General features: G+C 35.2%; 1 protein-coding gene across 1 annotated transcript; it reads left to right on the forward strand.

The window, feature by feature from the left end:
* The first annotated feature begins 1467 nt into the window (after positions 1 to 1467).
* LOC113500621 (proton-associated sugar transporter A) lies at positions 1468 to 19598 on the forward strand. The gene is made up of 10 exons (XM_026881474.1): positions 1468 to 2912; positions 4297 to 4740; positions 7638 to 7900; positions 8308 to 8547; positions 11224 to 11325; positions 11623 to 11861; positions 13537 to 13740; positions 14100 to 14230; positions 16188 to 16362; positions 17347 to 19598. The coding sequence occupies exons 2-10, from the start codon at positions 4535 to 4537 to the stop codon at positions 17563 to 17565; spliced, it is 1779 nt and encodes a 592-aa protein (XP_026737275.1). The 5' UTR covers positions 1468 to 2912; positions 4297 to 4534; the 3' UTR covers positions 17566 to 19598.
* The last annotated feature ends 705 nt before the right edge of the window (positions 19599 to 20303 follow it).

The raw sequence follows: 20303 nt of genomic DNA on the forward strand, positions 1-20303 counted from the left end.
GAAGTTTATGAACGAATTCATTTGTGGGGATCAGTTATTTGTTTTATCTGCCTAAAAAGATACAAACAAGATACAAACACGTAACGATAAGTTGAAGAAGTTTAAACCGTTGTTTAACCTTGATTTTATTTTTATTAATGTCACCAGAGCGGCAATATAAATATCATCTGTAACATTTTCAGGTGTCCTTGAGATACAGCCTATTATTTATTATTATTAATAGGACTCTTACAGCTACTGAAACCTTCTGAAATAAAATAAAATAATTAATTATGCAAATAGGATAGACGTAATCACTTCTACATGTACTTTTATTCAGCTATCAGTAGACGATATTTCCTAACTGGCTTATGTATTAACCCAACTTATAAATAGGTTTTTCTTTAACCTATTTTACGGAACCCTCTGTTTCGGGACTCAAATTCACATTTGACTGATTTTGTTTTGTGAGTACCGAACGTTTTTATTTCTATACAGCAGTATTTAAAATACCTTATACGACCGGGTACCGTTTCAACATGTTATAGACGTACCTGCCTACGTCACGTATGCGCGTGACGTATAAAGAGGAGTTTAGCCACGTCTGATGAAGCCATAACAGCGATCAATCCAATTACCAAGCCATCACTTACCTAACTTTAACTAGAGCCAATACTTATGATAGATAACGAAACCAAACTGATACTATACTTTTCACATTATTTTAGTTAATAAAACATAGTACCTATCTATTTAATTAAAGTAAGAAAATTGTTAGAAAAATTTCTAGTTTTTATAAGTATTATTTAAAATATTTTATTGTATTTAAATAGAGTTATTATTGATAAGTCTATAGGTGTTTGATGTTTGATCTATATTTCATTGTTGGTTGTTACAGAAACTGCGCAATAAACTATTGTTTGTTAAAAAGTTTTATTTTATACGCGTTGTAGCATGTCTTTGAGAAGAATAGATAGAAGAAGATAGATTTTTACAGGCTGTAAAGGTCTATCTGGAAGTAGGCTTTTATGTTATTGAGATGGATTAATCATTTCACTTAGATAAGTCTTTTATTCTTAAACTCGCAGACCTTCGTAGACCTCGCAGTACTCGAATGCAATAACTTTGTTTAGTAAAGATAACTATTATTTAGGAATTTGAATAAAATATCTAATTAGGCCATCAGTTACATATTAGAAAAAGGAAGGATCTATTTTTCTAATTGCATAAACAAAAAAATAAGACGATGAAATATCATGTGACGTCACTTATCAGCACACTTTTCACGATCTTTGATGCATTTTATCTTCGTTTTTTTTTTTAATTTATTAGAAAAACATACCCATACATAAGTATCTATATTTTTTGTAATCTACCTCGTGGACTAATTCGTACTTTTAGACAGTTCCCTACTGTAATAATGGCAGTATGAGAAGTCTTAAATATTTTATCATTGGATCAACTAAGGATCATACTTTGACGAGATCAAATAAAACATTTAAATGAATCAGTGTCATAGAATTACATCATCGAAAAATCATGAGTTGATCTTTCTATTTCCGAAGCTATAAGATAAGGTCGTGTAAAGATTTGAACAAGTTTGAATACATTACTATTTATCTATAGAGCGATTGTACGTGTGATTGATCATATTTGCTTGAGTGCAGGAAATGTTATCAAAAGTGTAAATGTACAGCGAGAGCAAATATTATTGAGTATTGTTCTTAAGGCACCTTTCTGTCCACATAAACACGTGTGTAGAAACAGTTATGTAGAATTTGCATTTTAAGTAGAAATTATAAGGAAACTCAAATAGCGAAGAATGATACGCTCTTTACTTATTTAACTAACATCTGACTGATTGAGTCTGATTGCAAGTAGTCCGATGTTTCACCTCTGGCACCTATGGCGATATCAGATGAGTAACGGAGTGTCAAACTACATACCAAAAAGTTACTTAATCCGCATAAACTTTCATTAATGAATAAATCTTTTGTTGTTCATCGATTTGCTATCTTTTTTAAGAGACCGGTGTACTCAGTGTCAGCTGTCAAGCAATGATTGATAAGCAAGGCTGATTGTGGAGACCGCCTTTGAAACCGTATGAAGTTCGGTACGCGGCCTTGAAAACATTTAGGCACCTGCCTGAGATTTTAAAAGGGTTTCTTGAAGCGTTCATTTATCTTTTACCTCTATCAAATACATTTCATACGTTACCAATTGTTATAAAATTGGGCGTTTCCTGATTTGGATTCTATCAAGTGGAAACTCCTCAACATAATTTATTGTTAATTATCAGGCATGAGATTCAATCCGGCACCTTTGACACGTTTATTGGCCAAATATCAAGAGTTAAACTTGAAATATCACAGGACTAAACACAATTTACTACCTTGGAATTACACAGGCTTTTGGTAAGCGAGCGAAACTCAAAAGATTTGCGTGAAAAATTCGATGATGTATTTTAAATGATGTTCACGAAACTGAACAAACGTCTTCTGTCAGTTTTATGCGCTACGTTTATCATTGTGAGTGTCCTTCCTGTCATTTCTTCCTTTGATTTTCACGGTTCGTTTCACAAATGTTTATTTAAATGAGAATGATTCGTGTGAGGTAGCCGTTGTCTCTGTTCGAGTCACGAGGGTGGATCGCCGGCTTGGAGGCGCATCGTGCGGGTCCTAGCCTTGTTCATTATGAACTACCCAACAATACAGTATTTATCTCTTGCAAACAATTCAACATATTAACGTTTCATTATTTATTGCACCTTGTAAATTATTTCACAAGGCAAATAACTACGCATTTATTTATTGTCAAGTGCACGCTGAACTGTTAACATGTGTTTATAATTAGATCTGCATAATTATCTAGGAATCTTTTGTGGAGTAGTTAACTCTTTTTCTTTTGTAGCGAGTTTTATATTGGTCTAATATGTTTGTTTTATCACGACATATTTCACAAGATTATTCGTGCTTTTGTCATGTCAAATCGATAAGATCTGTCTGTGAACTTGAAATATAAGATTAAATGGGATGTTTTAAATGGCGCGATAATATTTGACTCATGTTTAAATCTTTGAAGTTCTCGTCAATGTAGGTAAATGCAAGAAGAAGAAAAAGTTTTAATTTGTTTCAAAATCTCTGTTTATAAAATCTCTGTCAAGCGTAAGCCTCAACAAGGAGAAAATATGTCGATACAGTTTCAAGTTAAAAATAATACCTATATTATCATTTAAAATCAAATTTCAACTCCCAATAATTCCCGCATGACATGTAAATAAATTCAATAAAAACTCCCCAATAAACAGTTTCATTTGATAAATCCGAATCGAACGTAACTTTCAATTGATCGTAGTCTAAAGATAGAAAGAAGTCGCGAAAGCAATAAGACGTGCAGACAATCCGTTTGTTTATATAAGACCGTATTGGTGGATACAATCAGTCGTCGCTCCCGGGGCGCAATAAGCGTAATCCCGGAGGCGAGGCGCGGACATATAACGACAGAAGAGACTTTAAAAAGCGCATTTAAATTGACATGACTGAGCTCGGTAGCTTTTTGAATTTGAAATTGCAATTAATAGTCCTTCCGCCTTCTATCGGATATATTTTGTATGGATTGAATTAAGGTAGATTTGTTGGGAACGCTTCTAGTTGAGTCTGTAGAGTATGTAGGATTCAAGTTTTTTTTTGTATAGCATGAAAAATATTTGCATCTCTAAACATGAAGCCAATTTATCTTGATTTTAATCATTGACTTATCTATTTGATAAGAAGAAATATAAATAATTTGATTTCCATTATTTAAGTTATTCATGGAAATATAATGTCAATCCTTCAAATAATGTATCTATACTCAACACATAACACAATCACTCAACCTCCTTTAGGTAAAGTACCTAAATCCCAACGACGTTTTAATTTAACGATTAAAATAACATTCCTTCTTTCGAAGAAACTCAATCAAGTTTTTTATAAACCATATTCTAATTATAATTAGAACAGATCATTATCTATTGACGTATTTAAATACATCAAACAACATTATAAAGTCAATCACTAATAGCCTTTTCAATTTTTAACAAATAAAAAAATGTTAAACAAAATCTCTTCCAGTAATATAGCATCGGTATCGGTCAGTTGATGTTGGGCGGGCGGCATCGGTAGGGCGAGCTAGGGCGGCGCGCGCGCCCAGTCCTCCCGCAGTTCCGCTGGCCGTAGTCGCGGCAACAGTCCGCAACTGGACAAACGATCAACTTTAACCGTCAACTAACTACGCGCGCTTGTTATTTATTCACATAACTTTTAACTACTAATTGAGTGTTCCGGGAGTGATGAGTTTGAATATTTGAAGTAGAACTTTGGTATTTACTGTGCAAGTTGAGTAACTGTGGGTTGAAATTTTGTTTCCGGACTTAATTGTTGTGATATCGAGTTACATATACGCGTATAACATTAAAATGATTTGACGATGTCTTAGCGTGTGCGAGGAATCCCTCTGCCCAACCAAATTCATTCAGACAGTCTTATGTTACTGGTGTAAAAATAGAGGTGCGAAAATGACGGACAAGTTACATGAATACCAGGGCTTGACGGGTCGGTTGCACGGTGCCCGGGACAGGTATAAGGAGAGGTGGTCGCAATGGAAGGAGCAGCATCCCCGGGGCATTCGAGACGCATTTGCAGAGACCCTGTTCGGGATACCCAACTCTGATGACGGCCCTGAGAGAGTCTGGCAGGATAGTGCGTACAGTGATCTGTATAGGTAAGCAGTAGGTGCATGGATTTTCAAATTATTCTAATATCTTACAACATCATTTGGGTAACTTTATTTCAAAGTATTTTGGCAAAGTACCTTACAACCAGTGTCTATCTGTCTAACTTCCACAAAACAGTTCTAACCGTGACGTCATTATAAATTTCGATCGGAAATCGCATTAAAAAGACGAAGTTTGTTTTCTACTCCATATATTTTTCCATTTTATACGAGTAAATTAAAACTAAACTTAAAAAAAAATATCGTTACGACAACAATTTTAATATGCTTGACACTTACTTACGCACTTTGGTACTTAAAACCCATAAATAATGTTATCATTTTACTCATAGATAAGTTTGTGAGAACTACGAGTGCGGTATTTCCTCGGGCACTCAATTACTTAGCTCATTTTGCATTTCCCTGGGCGTTAATTAGTACCGCACCGTACCGGAGAGATCCAACTTGAAATTGTGAAAAACAATGTTTATATTAAAATTAAAATTAGAATTTACGATTTATGTAGAGTTATCACTCTTATAAAAATAAAAATTAATAGAAGTAATTTTAAATTCAATGTTCAATAAGTATTTAAAAATAATGTAGGTCTCTTTTTGAGTTTGTTGCTCCATCAATCACCAGTCTGAAATAACTTTGGAACTAGATCGTAGAATAGAGTGTATTAACATTAAACAACTTTAAATTACGGTAGGGATGTTGCCTACCCTGCATCTATATGGTTTCGTTATATTGACTCACGAAATAATATATCAAGCGGAATAGGATTTTAATCGCTGTATTGGCTATATATTTTTTTATTATTCAACAACTAAATACTTTTGCTTCTTAAGACAGGACATATACAAGGTGTTCTAAAACTCAACGATAATCTGAGACCGGATGAAAGGCCAAGTGATAACAGATCAGGGAAAAATATAAAAAAAAACCATATAACTCAGTTCAGCGATAAGAGACATTTAAAAAGTTGAAATTCGACATCCCTCGTCGCATTTTTAAGTCCTGTGATCACCAATGTGACAATTTCGTTGTGAGTATTTTAATTCCGGGATCTTCATTAACGATTCTATTATTCGAAACTATAAATTAATGCAATGAAAAAAAAATTTTTTTTTTTTCAAAAAATAGAAACAGATTTTTTTTCCCTGATCTGTTATCACTTGGCCTTTCATCCGGTCTCAGATTATCGTTGAGTTTTGGGACACTCTGTATAAATATGGTCATCAATAAATATAAAAAAGAATCAAGAAAAAAAAACAGTAATTTTCCGAGATAAGTCTATTATCGGCTATAGGCGCTCCTTGAATGCTAATTTAATATCACATTTATAGTCTTCAGATCATCTGACTGGCTTATTTGACTGGCTTTTCCCAGTTCAAACTGGTTTCCTGAAACTTAAAGAAAGCCTGCCTGAAAACTAAACATTGTATTTTATTTTAATTTGACCGCAAGACATGATGTCTAATTTCAGTCACGATACAGGAACGTGTTTCGTTTTCTTACATAATAACACTATGTGGTCCTTCGGGATAGCTAAGTCGTGAGTTTCGTTTGTTAGAATTAGATGTCACAATCTGACAGTTGCCTTGTCTGAAAATATAATAAAAAAGAGAAGCTATTTGGCTGTGATTTTATACCGAAATGTTTTTGACACCCGACGTAAAGAGAGGGAAGTTATGAGTTTGACGTGTCTGTTCGTCTCTGTCTGTTTGTAATATCATAGCGATATCGAATGGTTTGAACGATTTAAATTTAGTTTGTTTTGTAATACTGGTGAATTATGTCTGAGTGTTCTAAGACATGTTTGATTTAAATCAGTTCAGCCTCTTAAAGTTGTAGGGTGTGGAAGTGGAGAAGAGGCATCGAATCTCTGCAAATGTAATCGACTGGAGACTCAAATGAAAGCGCACTAAAAGAGTTCTTAGCCGATTGTCGATGTCGACTTTGCGATTCTGCTAACGATGATTTTTCCTGATAGTTATTCAAATTTCAATTTATCTTGTAAATGCACACTAACATGACTAGGTACCTAATCGGCAAGTATGTTTAAATACAGTCTGAAAATTTTGCTTTGGACACCAAAATTACAATGGCTTTAACATTTTCAGATAGTGGGTGACAAGTCGTATCTTTAAACAAATTTAACAAAACTACAATATTTGTTGATGTCTGCAATGTCACTAATGTTATGATGCTTTTTAACTCTAAAGAGTACGTTTTTCTTCCTCAGTCTCACGTTCACTGTAGATCGATCAAATTATAATTGGATTCTCCTGTTGCCGTATTGTGGTTGTCAGTACAATAGGCTTTGAGTACGTTAAACCTAATACGATCGACGGACGATATACTGTACTGATAGAAATGTATTGTTGGTGAAAAGTCCTGTCTTCGCATACTTTACTTGTTTTATTTATTTAGAATACATTTAGAAAAGGCAGAATATCGCCACTTCTATCACTCTACATTGCCCATACACAATAATAGGGTAGACGACTAGATATTAAAAGTATAAAATAACTAAAAAGTATATTTTTATAGTAGATTTTATAGTATCGACATGTATTTTTTACTTTTTCTGAACAACGAAAATTGATATAGATAAACTGCTTCAAGGTTTAGAGAGGACTTGTAACAAATTTACACCATACTGTGACGTCACTCGTAATTTCCGTTCATTATAATTTGATCAATTTATATTCGCGGGTCAAAAGAAAAAATACGTGTCCTTTATTATGAATGAAACTACAAGATGCCACAGATTAAATTATTTTCAAAAAATAGGTAGTTACACTTAATATGTTCCAATTCATTTGAGATTGTTTATCAGTATTTTATGCAAGTAATTTTGAACCGACGAAGGTCAATTCACAGATACACATGTTTTCTAGGAGAAAAAGTCGCATCGAGCTGATGCGAATATCGGCAGCTGTGATGGGGATCGAGTTCTCTTACGCGGGCGAAACGGCCTTCGTGTCACCAACGTTGCTGCAGATCGGGGTCCCTCATCAGCAAATGACGCTGGTGTGGGCCCTCTCACCTCTTATAGGGTTCTTCATGACTCCACTACTGGGATCCTTGAGTGACCGCTGCCGATCTAGCTTCGGAAGACGAAGACCCTTTATTCTAATGATGTCACTAGGAGTACTTATTGGTGAGTAATTTTTAAGTATTCCAAAACCGAAAATTAATTTATTTTCGAATTTAAAATAACCTAAAAGAGGTACACAGAACCGGAAGATATTAAATTTTATGAACCTGAACACATAAACCTTTTTATATAAAGCCACCTGTTTGAATCAGTTTACCTGGCGATCTAACGAATACGAATTTAATTTTATTCAGGTAGTCGGGGTTTAAGTCCTAAACAAACATTTATTATTTGTAAATGCCCCTAATTTGCGTCGTCCCTAGCCAAATTAAGTTTTACAAAAGGGACTGAGTACTCTATAGATATGCGTGAAGCGCTTAATACTTTGAAGCAACAGGCTTTAGTTTTAAGCATGTTATGTAATTTTCAGAACGACACTTGATAATATAGCTTTCTATTTTTGTTCGTAGGTCTTATTTTAGTGCCTAATGGGGAAGATTTAGGCTACGCCCTTGGAGATGAGTTGCCGCTAAACAGGACAGACGTGCCATCGGCGCTGGGCCCTCGCAGCCAAGCTCTGGACACTGCCAACAGCAACTACCATCCCTGGGGCGTGTTCTTCACTGTCCTTGGCACTGTATTCTTGGACTTCGACGCCGACGCCTGCCAGAGCCCGGCCCGCGCTTATCTACTTGACGTGACAGTTCCAGGTCAGACTTGTTTGATGAAAGCTATTTTCCATATTTGCGTCCCGTTTTGTGGGTTAGCGTGGCCTGGTAACCTGCTGAAACTATCGATGTAGCCGGCGTGCCCTCGAGAGGTGAACAACACGACGAACACTTGAGTTGAGCCCGCCTCCTTGGAGTGGGTAAACACGGTATCTATGTTCGCAATTACAACTACTATCTGCGAGTTTCATACTTGACTAAATGTGTCTAATGTGTAAACACAATTATTAAGGAAATTATGATATCTTCTACGATTTCCAGCTAAGTAATAATTCATTCGCATGTTTGTATCCCATAATGTTGATGTTGTTAATTAGTCAGCTCTGAATCATAACAATTACGCCGAAATGAAGTAGGACTTGTTTACGAAATCCGTTTTGGAATACTTTGGTATCCTTAACCTAGTTTAGGATAAACTAATTCATTTCAATATTTGTTCGTGCATACGTCACGGCATGTGACTATAATATGTATTTTAGTCAGATTTTCCGTCGCCTAAGAGTGATGAACCGCAAAACAAGCTCTTTATCAGCTTACGTCTACCCGTGATTGATTTATCTCGGTGACAACGTTATTTTTGGGTATTTTCTCGTGAGCAACGTGAATATTTTATATTGTTAAGATAATATTTGGTATGTTAATTTTCCAATGGTTATACAATTTTAATGTTATCGCATAATGTTCAACTTTAATAGCGTCATTAGAATAGACCAATTAACATTAAAGTGAGTGATTTAAATGTGAAGTTATTAATGATAGATTGTTTTAATAGTTTATGATAGGTTATTAATAGATTGTTAAACAATCTTCGTAGGGGTCCAGCCACCAGTAATAGCCAACATTTGGTTACGCAATTTAGATTAAAGACTGTCATTACAAGCGGAGTATTAACTTATTATCTCAATTTTCACAATGTTCACCGAGATGTTACGCGGTGTCCTGAGTACTTGACAATACAACCTATACTTGAATTTCTAAAAATAGATCAGAAGCAATCCAGATACCTAATCTTTATTATTGACTGAAACGTATCGAGGAAAATAAACTTCGATAGACTAATAAAAAGTAAATAAAACAAATACGAGTAGTGAGTACGTTACTTTGATGACACGGTTACGTGGAATTAACATTGTATATAAACAACCTACAGTAAAAGCACGTGCTATGTACTAATAAGTACAAATGTACATATGTCCTGAATAAAAATGAATTATGACGTAGATTATAGATAGACTGGAGCAAATATTGGAGTAAAACTACATTTTCTTTCTTAATTGAATACTTTTATGTTTGCTACATACTATAGTAGCGGTAATATAATATTATTTATATATGTCTCTGCGCATTATCTACTTGGAAGTTGTTTGACTTTACATACATTTTCATCTTCGGGCTAATATTTGTTCGTCAAATATTTGCCGCGAGAAGTGAGTAGAAAATCGCGGGCTGTCACACACTCACAATAAAATAAATAGCGATACGTGTGCTGTGGACGGCGTCTACCTTTGTAGCTAACCGGGGATGCTGGGGTGTTTTGATTTCTTAAACATTTAATAAAATATTGTCAACTGACGATAGGAATTGTCTTTAACATTTTGTAACTTGTTATATCGTCCAATGGATTTTACAGACGATAGCTTTTTGTTTTCGTTGTTCATGGTGAAATCTAATCACTTCCGTCCGCAACGAAGCAACGGCACGGGGATTTGTTGAGAACACGGATTCTCGCCAACTAAAATCGGTGCGGGCCCATATAAATAATTACCTAAGGCAGAGTCACGGCATCCTTCGCGCTGCCATGCGACACATGCTAAAGAGGCAGATATCGCCAGTACAATTTGTATTGAGTTATATAAAATAACTTCACATTTACAAGTAATATCATTAATGCGTATCTCATTAATGAATGCTACTATTAAATGTATACTTACATATTTTCAATAAAAAGAGATTTCTATCTTATGAAATTCATTGTCCCGATTTTAGCTCACTTCAAAACGTAGTAATCTTTTCGCTTTATATTATGTTTATGAATTTTAAATATCAACACAAACATTTATATTTGGGAACAAGACCTTTGATGTAATATTGTTGGGGTTTTTTACGGTTTAACTGAAAAGTAGTTTCAGTCAATCTAATCTTCGAAATGATTATAGTATCACGTTTGTTTTGACTGGTTTATTCCGTCATTGATTATAATTTAGTGACTGAATTGTTTTTATGCACTTTAATAAATATGTTTCCAATTGAAAAAAAACCTGCCTAGTTTTTATCTAGTAAGTAATAGTCCTAATAGTCGGCGGCAGTATCCACACGCCGTGCCTTAGTCAAGGGTTGAAGTCATTAACATTTCATCTCGGAGAAAACGGCCACCTGACCGAATATTTACCATATATAAAATATAAATAAAGTTGTCTATATCATAAAATTGTATGTTTGCTCTACAAGTCTAGGTATTTTATAATGCATCGGAAGATAGCTGCAATTCACATTGGCAGGTATCAACAGGTTTTCCACCAACTCTTGAAGTAATAATATCATAGTTGTGAAAGGGAAACATCGTTTACATCGTGTAGCACGCTGTATCGCATCTTCACAAGACGATTGGATTGACAAAATATTTTTAACTTTCTTTTCCACCATTGTATGTTTCCACAGAGGACCATGCTAAGGGTCTGAGCACATTCACGGTGATGGCTGGTCTTGGCGGCTTCATGGGGTACGCGCTCGGCGGGATCAACTGGGACGACACGAGATTAGGTAAATGAACACCAACACCGTTACTTCATATAAAAGGCTATCTATATGACTGCCTGTGACCGCTACCTAATTTGTTCCTAATTTCACAGTCCCGCTTCTCACCCAAATGTATTTAGCTCCCGCGGTAAGCTGATTTGTCGAGGAATGACGTTTTGTAATTTGAATGTTTAATTTGAAAATAAGGACTTTACACTCAAGAACGATTTAATCAAAATAAATAGAGATACCTATGTAAATCAACATCAAACAGATGACGACTTTATTAACAAGTATTTTTTCTCTCTAAATGCATTCCAGGTGAAATCTTCGGGGGTCACGTCCGGGCCGTATTTTCCCTCATCACCATAATATTCGTGGTGTGTGTGTCGGCAACCATCACCAGCTTCAAGGAGATCCCTCTGACGGAGCTTAACGAGCAGGAGGAGTTCCGCAGGCAGGCGGAGAGCCAGCGAGCACAGGAGAGCTTCGATGAGGAAGGTCCGGAGAAGAACTTGAAAAGGGAGAATGCTACCTACGGGTCGCTGAACCAGCCAGAGGTAAGAAATTTCAATGTTACTTTTAATCTCGGTCAAAAATGTATGCCACATTCATTCGTATATTAAAAAAAGATAAAAACTCTACTTACTTTGAGAAAGTAACTGAGTTAGATAAATATAAAATTGTTTCTCTTTTCTACCATTCCACTTATACCATTTTTTTTTGTCCCTGCTCTACCTTTCATTGTTTCTGATTAATTTCGCAGCTTCCAAGTATTTTTTTTCTTTGGGACACATCAAAGTTAAGCGATCGGTGGTATTTGTTGTTTTTAATCGTAATTCCGGGCATTTTTTGTTACTTTCAGCTATCTTTGGCATCGTATACATCGAGACACATGAACTAATTTAATTTTACTCAAAAATTAGAACTATAAATAGGAATAGTATTACATATTAATTAGTAGTATTACATATTAGTAATTAGTAATTACTAATATGTAATACTAATAACATAACTATAGAGGTCGAATTAGCTTAACACAAACACAAAGGAATAATACTCTCGCTCAGTTGACGATCGATCAAAGAGGAATCTCAACTATCGGGCCCATAATTTGACTATCTGCCTAAAAGGGTTTTTTCTTAGTCATGGAGTCCATAGATACCCACCGTTGTTTTAACATAGATATGTTTATTCAATCGTGGATTACCCTTGTCACACAAGTAATTTCTGTCACTCCCAAGGTGCTCATAGATTTCTGATTGCGATATCTCTATTATTCCACTGATGATTTTGTTTCACACTTGATCTATTTATCTAATCCTAGATGTATGATTCTGAGTATGATTTCGTCATAAATATGAACCATGTTTTTTTAACAAAGAAGTTTTTTTTTTATCATAAGGTGAATTGAGTGCCTTTGCCTTAGACTAAAACTGAAATAAACATGAGTTCAAATTTGTAAAACATTACGAATTATTTTTCTTACTTTTTGGAAACACGTGCCGTGTATTTTTATCATCGCAATCTAATTCATTAATGATTGAATCAGGTATCTTTTGCATTACCGAAACCCTGTGATATTTCACTTTGATTGATTTGAACCTCTATTTTTATGAGTTGAAAAAGGGTAAACTCTAATTTTTTTCACAAAGTACCAAGGGTACATAGGGATAACCTAATTAATATTAGATATAATCTGACAATTTTTTACTGATCCTTTATTGGTTAGAATTTACCATCATCGACTTGGCTGCATAAAAACAACTGGCTCGCTGTCGGTGACATTGAAAACCTGCCTAAAATAGTGTGGAAAAAGACACAACAAAAAAGTATTTAGTTATGAAAAGAGTAGAATATTAAACAACCACGATTTAAAATTTAATAGAACTGGCTTTAACAACCTCTATGAAAACATTATCGTAACGTTACGAGCGCCTTGTAATATTTAATAAGCCATGTTTGTTTCCAAAGGTAACATTACCTGTCTACTAATTAATTAGCGATGCCTGAACGACGATGCTAAATTATTTTAATATTACGTGGAAGAATATCCTCGCCGAAAACGAAATTAAAATTTTACTTTTGGAAATTACCTCAATTTCACGCCTTGTGTACGCTAAAAAAGTTTCGCTTTACTCCATGTCGTCTGTGATTTTATTCCACAGCTTTTGCTAAACAACTAAGTGGTGGTGTTAACATGTATCATCTTACAGTAACTCCTTGTATTTCCAGAGCGGAGTGGCCTTGAACTCCTTGGAGAGTGCTCCCAAGACAGAGTCCCTGTCTCTAGTCCACTACCTCAAGTCCATCGTGATGATGCCGAGCTCCTTGCGTGTCGTCTGCCTCACCAACCTGTTCTGCTGGATGGCTCACGTCTGCTACTCCCTGTACTTCACTGACTTCGTCGGCGAAGCTGTCTTTGGAGGAGATCCTGCGGTAGGTTAATGAATAATGTACTAAATGGTATTTAACTCCAATCCATAAGCAATATAACAAATATACAAACTCTATTTATGAGCAGGTTCGGGTGTTATAAATATTTACGTTAATGCTGAAATATAAGTACAAGCTTAACGACATCTCAGAAATTTGCAATTGCATGTTATTTTTGATGATACTTAATACTGTAAACAAATGCGCCAAACGGTGATTGATAATGTAAATAACTAGCAATAAAATTGGGTTTTACAGACACAACTAGATGTATTAATTGACATCATAGCTAAACCTGCCTGTACATTTGCAAAATACATATTAGTCGCGGTTTCACACATTTGCTATAACAAATATTTCAGGCGCCTGTGGGAAGTGTAAGCCGCACGGAGTACGAGGCTGGCGTTCGTTTCGGCTGCTGGGGCATGGCCATGTACTCACTGTCCTGTGCTTGCTACTCCACCATCATCGAGAGGCTAATCAAACGGCTTGGGTATGTGATCAAAATTTTAAACAGGGTGAGAATAAGTAGTTACTTAGTATGAAACAACTTTGGGAGTGAGATTAATCGCCTGGAAATTTTATTAAATAAAACCAATTAGCAACCACTATTCTATGAAGAAATTCAGTAAAATTATTCTGTGCTGTGTATTATTGGATAACCATTTGAAATATCTCGATTTGGGTCACGAAGTAGGCATAATACTTAGTTTAACACAATACCTGTAGGTATATATTTCTTATGAAAACATCAATGCCTTACAAGATTCTAAAGGCCCTCTTAAAAATTTCGTTTACTTTAAATTCACTGCACTAAAGGCTCTCTGGATTTTCTGCGCGGAAATGGCATGTCGCTCCAATTTCAGATAGAATTTTAAAATATACAAAATACGGTAAGCGTCGCGTGTTGCCTCGGGGGAAAATATTATTTTTAGATTTTTTAGGTTATTTCGTGATTAATTTTGTAACTGACAGTTCGCAGATGTTTTTAGATATTTTAGAATCAATCATTTTTCTGTTTAATTAGGATTGGATAGCTGCCTTGTCATTTTTTTATAAAATTCGTAAAATGTTTCTTGCAAATGATTTTAATGTTTTCATATAGATGAAGTGATTGCCACACAAAGAACGTTTACGTTACGTACTTTGTACTACCAACCAGGAACTATTGTGACGTCACGCCGCGGCCATCAGCCGCTAGTTCATAACATAATCCATTATCCATCACTTTACCCTTCAACTTGACAGCTTACTCTTGTAAATAGTCTCCTGTCGTAATGAGATCAACGGATCCTTGACTTTGCGCCGTTCTTCCTGGCTGACACTTTGTCGGCTTCACACTGATTTAAAAATCAATAACGTTACAAGCTTAGCTCAGATTCTCCCCCCACTTGAGTCTTGATCATATTGGATTTATCGTCAAACGAAGCGTGGAAATTGGGAACGCTGTAGTTTGGTTTTACGAGATATGACTAGTACCTAGGGATATCAAAGCTTCGGAATAAGAAAGTTATTTACCCAGCCTTGTAAATAGCTAGGTAGGCAAAATTCTTTTGAAAATTGTAAGTAGGTAAAGCTGAATGCAAATAATAAGTTTTGTCATTAATCACCTTATTTTAATTAAGTATCACCATGTACTTAAGAATTAAAGTTTTTATTTATTTTAGACTTTAATGTAAATAATTTACTTAGATTTACTGAGGTTCTAGTAAAATGTTCTATTTTATTCAAACATATTAATCAATGTTTTCAATATGAATTCGATTTTGATTTCAAAAATGTAGATTTTCGTTTTGGTCCAAGATAAATTTTATTTACAATTTTGAACAAATCTTAAAATTATATTAAAAAAGAATTATGATTGGACACTTGGTTTTCGTTTGAGCATAATACCTGGGTCCTAATTATTGGTCTCCGCAACTTCAAATTACCTATACGTTGATTGAAGTTCCTATTTTGTATTGCTCTTATTTGGGACAGTATGATTGTCAAGTCAAAGAAAGTAATTTGATTGAAACACGACACGGATTATAGTTGTCTTCTCATTTTCTTGTGCAATTATCACTTCCTAAAAACGGTGGTGGAAAACATCGTCAGGCAATGGGCACATTTGAGAATTTTTCTGGATGTTTGTTGACCGGGGGCCTTTTTTGTCGGATGTGAAATCTTCAAATTACCGCTCCTGCTTTGGATTGAGCGGAAAAGAGTGTCAGACTTTTGCTGACTAAAACCCACCCATGTTTCTTCCTTTACTCTTTGTGTACCGGGGCCCGGTAACCGGACAATCCCGCTGTCTCAGACGTTAGAGGCCTAAGAGTTGTTTAAAAACTCTGATTCCAGGTTGTACATCAACTATACGACAAAAAATTTACTCAGCAATAGTACATATACTGGTTATCCTTATTATTTTAACTTCCAAAGTATTTGAATATGGTTCCTCATGTTTCCAGTGCCAAGACAGTGTACGTGGGTGGTCTGTGCACGTACAGCTGCGGCATGGTGGCGCTGTGCGCTATCCGCGGGCGCGCCGCCGTGCTGGTCTGCAGCTGGGCGGCCGGCGTCATGTACTCCACGCTCTTCACCATGCCCTACTTACTTGTGGCGCATTATCACGCTACTGGCATGGTATGTTGTTATTCCTCTCATTTTGTAAGTAAAATGTAGATGTCCGGTATAAAGAGCCCAGCAACTGGGATGAATGAAAATAACAGGTGACATGTGACATAATGAATCGAAATTGAGCTCAACGACTGTAAGAATGGCATGCTAGAGGCGAACTGGGCCTGTTTATTGTATGTACTGTTATCATCGACTATAAGGCGGTACGAAGATCTTCGAGTCAGCGAACATTATATAAATAACGCGCATAAATTTGCATACACGTGAAACTTTTTAAACATTATACATTTGTAAAGCATTTAAAATTATAATAAATTCACCACGATGTATCTGAGCGATCAATTACGTATTTAATATTTCACTGAATAAAACCTTTGATGTGCGATTTTCATGGAACTTCAAACAGGCCGAGCCCTGTAATTGATTAAACGATGGCTAATTGCAGCTAAGAATGATCATACACGACACGAGTGCCTTCGAAACTGTCTCCATTATCAACAAAACAAAACGTTGTTTAATTTACAATATTTCATGAGGATCAAAGCCCTTTTGACAGCTGGATTGTATGTTAAGAAGTCTTTATTTGCAAATTCTCTTTTTTTCGTTAAGCAAACTCTTAAGTTATTTTCAATTGATGTTACTTTCTTTAGTTTCTCAATGATTTTTTATTAATTCTTTTAATTTGGATTAATTCAAGTAAAAATTTCGTTTCGTTCGACTATTACTTAGTTGAGTTGTTTTGGGAAAACGGCGTTCGGTTCGGCTTTGTTTCCTCCGAGTGTTATAAGCTTTTTCTAAAATGTAGCTGACATGACTTATCTCTAGGAGACCTGACAACGCGTCCTATAGTATATTGTTGTATTAGTAGAAGAGAGATGCCGCTTACTTCACTGTGTCTTGTCACCTTCAGATAATATTAACAATTCCATTTTGGCATCCTGTCCATCACACAAAAACAGTACCAGACTAATCAGTAATTACGTGTTCCAGTGGGACAGCGGCGGTGGTGGTTGCGGTGCGGCTCGCGGTGTGGGCACAGACGTGGGCGTGGTGAGCAGCTGCGTGTTCGTGGCGCAGCTGCTGGTGTCGCTGGGCATGGGGGCCGCGGTGCGCGCCGCCGGCTCTACCGCCGCCGTCGTGGCCGCAGCTGCTGCCCTCGCCGCCGCTGCTGCAGTCACCGCTACGAAAATCACATACCTTGATCTTTAGGCTTTTCTGGAACTGCTGTTGGCTGAAAACGTACAGTATTTTAAAGCGTATTCATCTTATAATGGGGTCTATTCTTCCATTCCTTCGTGTTGATTAATAGTATGCAATTATATTTACTACAAGTTATAGTAGTATCCTGAAACCTAATAAATGGGACATCGTGGACTTCTAGGTTGAGCCACGAGATCCTGTAAAAACCTCAAACAATGACTTCGCCGTGGCTTGAACGATCTAATGTATGAATTTATGATCTAATGTATGGTAAACGCTGGTCGTCACTAAGTCGCGAGTGGTTTTAGGAAGAATTCTACTTTGAGAAGTAAGTCTGGTATCTTCTCATACAGAGAAGAAACCATTGAACCTACCTATCCTGCTTGGCTACTATTTCTGCAGATCAGAGGGAATATATTAGAATCATATAATAGCACGCAATAAATTTAAGTATCAACATGACTAAACTTGAAGTCGTGTCCTCATGCATGAGTCAGCCACATTAAACTCCAATGTTGCAGAAACTGCCGTTCTGCGGCTGTATCCCATCTATTTGCGCGAGTAATATCCAATTTGACCAATCGGGAACAACGACTTCCGCGTCCTATTCGAGCGTGTGAAACATCACTATTGGTTTCAATTGCGATTCTAGAGTAGTCTTCAATGATCTCTGTAATTTAATTTGTACTGGTTTAATAGAATATGAGCTCTCTAAAACCTGGCTGTAGCTACATATCACTTTTTGAATTGATATTTTATCAGGTTATACGTGATCTCTCTTTAACGAAATGGTGTTTTTAATGTTATAACTTTACTATATAAAAATTACAGTAGGTACATACAGTAATGATTTCGTAGAGTCGAGTTAAACCACTCACCCCGCTCCCAAAGTTGATTATCTGCCTTAATCAAGTTCAGTAATTGTCTTAGCCTTTGTCGTCTACAGAAGCGAGACAAAACATTTTCTGATATAATTAATGTAAATGGATATTGTGGAGACATCCAAATTATGAGACAAACGTATTATGTTAAAGTCGAAAAGTTTGTATCATAACTTTATGATAGTTTTTATTAGATATTATTGCGGATGTATTTTAAAATTAAATATAACTATATTTATTATTCGCTTACCACAAATATCAGTAATACAGAAACAATTTGTTATTTTTTTTTTTAAATTTCGCTGCTGCCCAGAATCTCTTTGTCTAATAAGTAATCTTAATTTAAGTTATCGGGTGGTGTCTTTATTGAAACGTTATGTAAATGAAAATGTTTAACTGCTGTAAATAATGTTAAATAAGAAACATGATGTTGTTCCGTATTTTATTGTGGAAACTAAGAACCTTTGTGAAGGGCTCACTTGCTAACTATCGTCATATATTGAGTTGAGGCTAAAAACCATGTATTTCAGCGTCTCCAACTATATAAATATCATGTTTCATATGAAATCTAGCTACGTATAATCAATTTGTTTATTTTCCAACAGTGAAAATATTAGTGTTTATGGTTCTTAGCTAATTGTAGTAGTCGATATAATACTGTGTATAAATGTATATGTAATAAATGTTAGAACACTTATCGATACAAATTATGGTCGACAATAAAATCATTTAATAGGTAGTCAAACGGTTTCATGAATGTGTTTTTGTCGTAAATCCTATTTTAAAACCTAAATAAACCATTTTTGAAGTATTTTTATTAAGTTTTATGCTCATAACATTACGTTTTCTTATCAATTGGAATGTAACCAAAATATCAAAATAGTCCGACGGATAGATTTGCAAAAATTTCAGATGTAGTTTTTTTCTGTTTACGCATATACAAAAGTTGAAATCTAGTGTGACGTCACTTACCAGTCGACTTTTATTAGAGGTTCTTAGCCCCTTTCCATTCATCCATCATTGATCCATTTGTATTAGCATTTTCCTTGATTTTATGAAACAAAATCTACCTGATGGACTAATTTCATCTTTGTTTAAGATAAGACAGAAAAATAGAATCTAAAGGCCGATTTTTCAATCGCCAGATAATTTTTATTCGATGAATATATTTGACGTTTTGATAGCTTTTGTATAGAAAATATGTCAAACGGCCATATTTATTCCTCAGATAAAAGTTATCTGACGATTGAAAAATCGGGCCTAAGTAGTATTTTAAACGTTATCTCTCATACCGTAAATGTTTAATTGAAATTTAGTTATCAAAGATGAACACCTAATGATTGTATAACATTTTCCCTAAATATAAGATTTAATTTTAAGACTGTAACCACAGATCTCGATGTTTGTGATATAAATGTATATTCAGTGTTGTATTATAACAAGTTATATTGACTGTTAACGAAATAAATCGTTCTCAAATAAGTGATCGCCTTTATATTAATACCCAATAATTGGTGCTAATGGATTTAAAATGGATAGACAACCATAATGTTATTATAATGAATAGGCGGTTGGCCATTCAAATAGCTTTTAAGTACCCACTCAGTAATTTAAAGCTTTTGTTTTCATTGAAACTGATTACAATGGAAATTTAACAGTTAATGTGTATGTTAATTTGGAGTAAGTTTGGTTATAAACAATAGGCCTTGTCAAGTGAATTAGTTGAATATAGAGCTTCTTTTGTACCTGTAATGTTATTACTGTGGATTTATTACTAAAATCGATCAGTTGGAAAATGCTAAAGTCTTTTGTTTATCAGAGTATGGAAAGATTTTTAGTTTTCTTAAAAAAACACGCCTATATTTG

Source organism: Trichoplusia ni, chromosome 14 (genome assembly GCF_003590095.1).
Source record: "Trichoplusia ni isolate ovarian cell line Hi5 chromosome 14, tn1, whole genome shotgun sequence".
Classification (NCBI taxonomy): Eukaryota; Metazoa; Arthropoda; class Insecta; order Lepidoptera; family Noctuidae; genus Trichoplusia; species Trichoplusia ni.

Coding starts and splice junctions, on each gene's coding strand:
- LOC113500621 (XM_026881474.1), top strand. CDS start 4,535: ATGACGGACAAGTTACATGAATACCAGGGCTTGACGGGTCGGTTGCAC. Junction 8,548..11,223: donor ACTTGACGTGACAGTTCCAG/GTCAGACTTGTT, acceptor ATGTTTCCACAG/AGGACCATGCTAAGGGTCTG. Junction 13,741..14,099: donor TCTTTGGAGGAGATCCTGCG/GTAGGTTAATGA, acceptor CAAATATTTCAG/GCGCCTGTGGGAAGTGTAAG.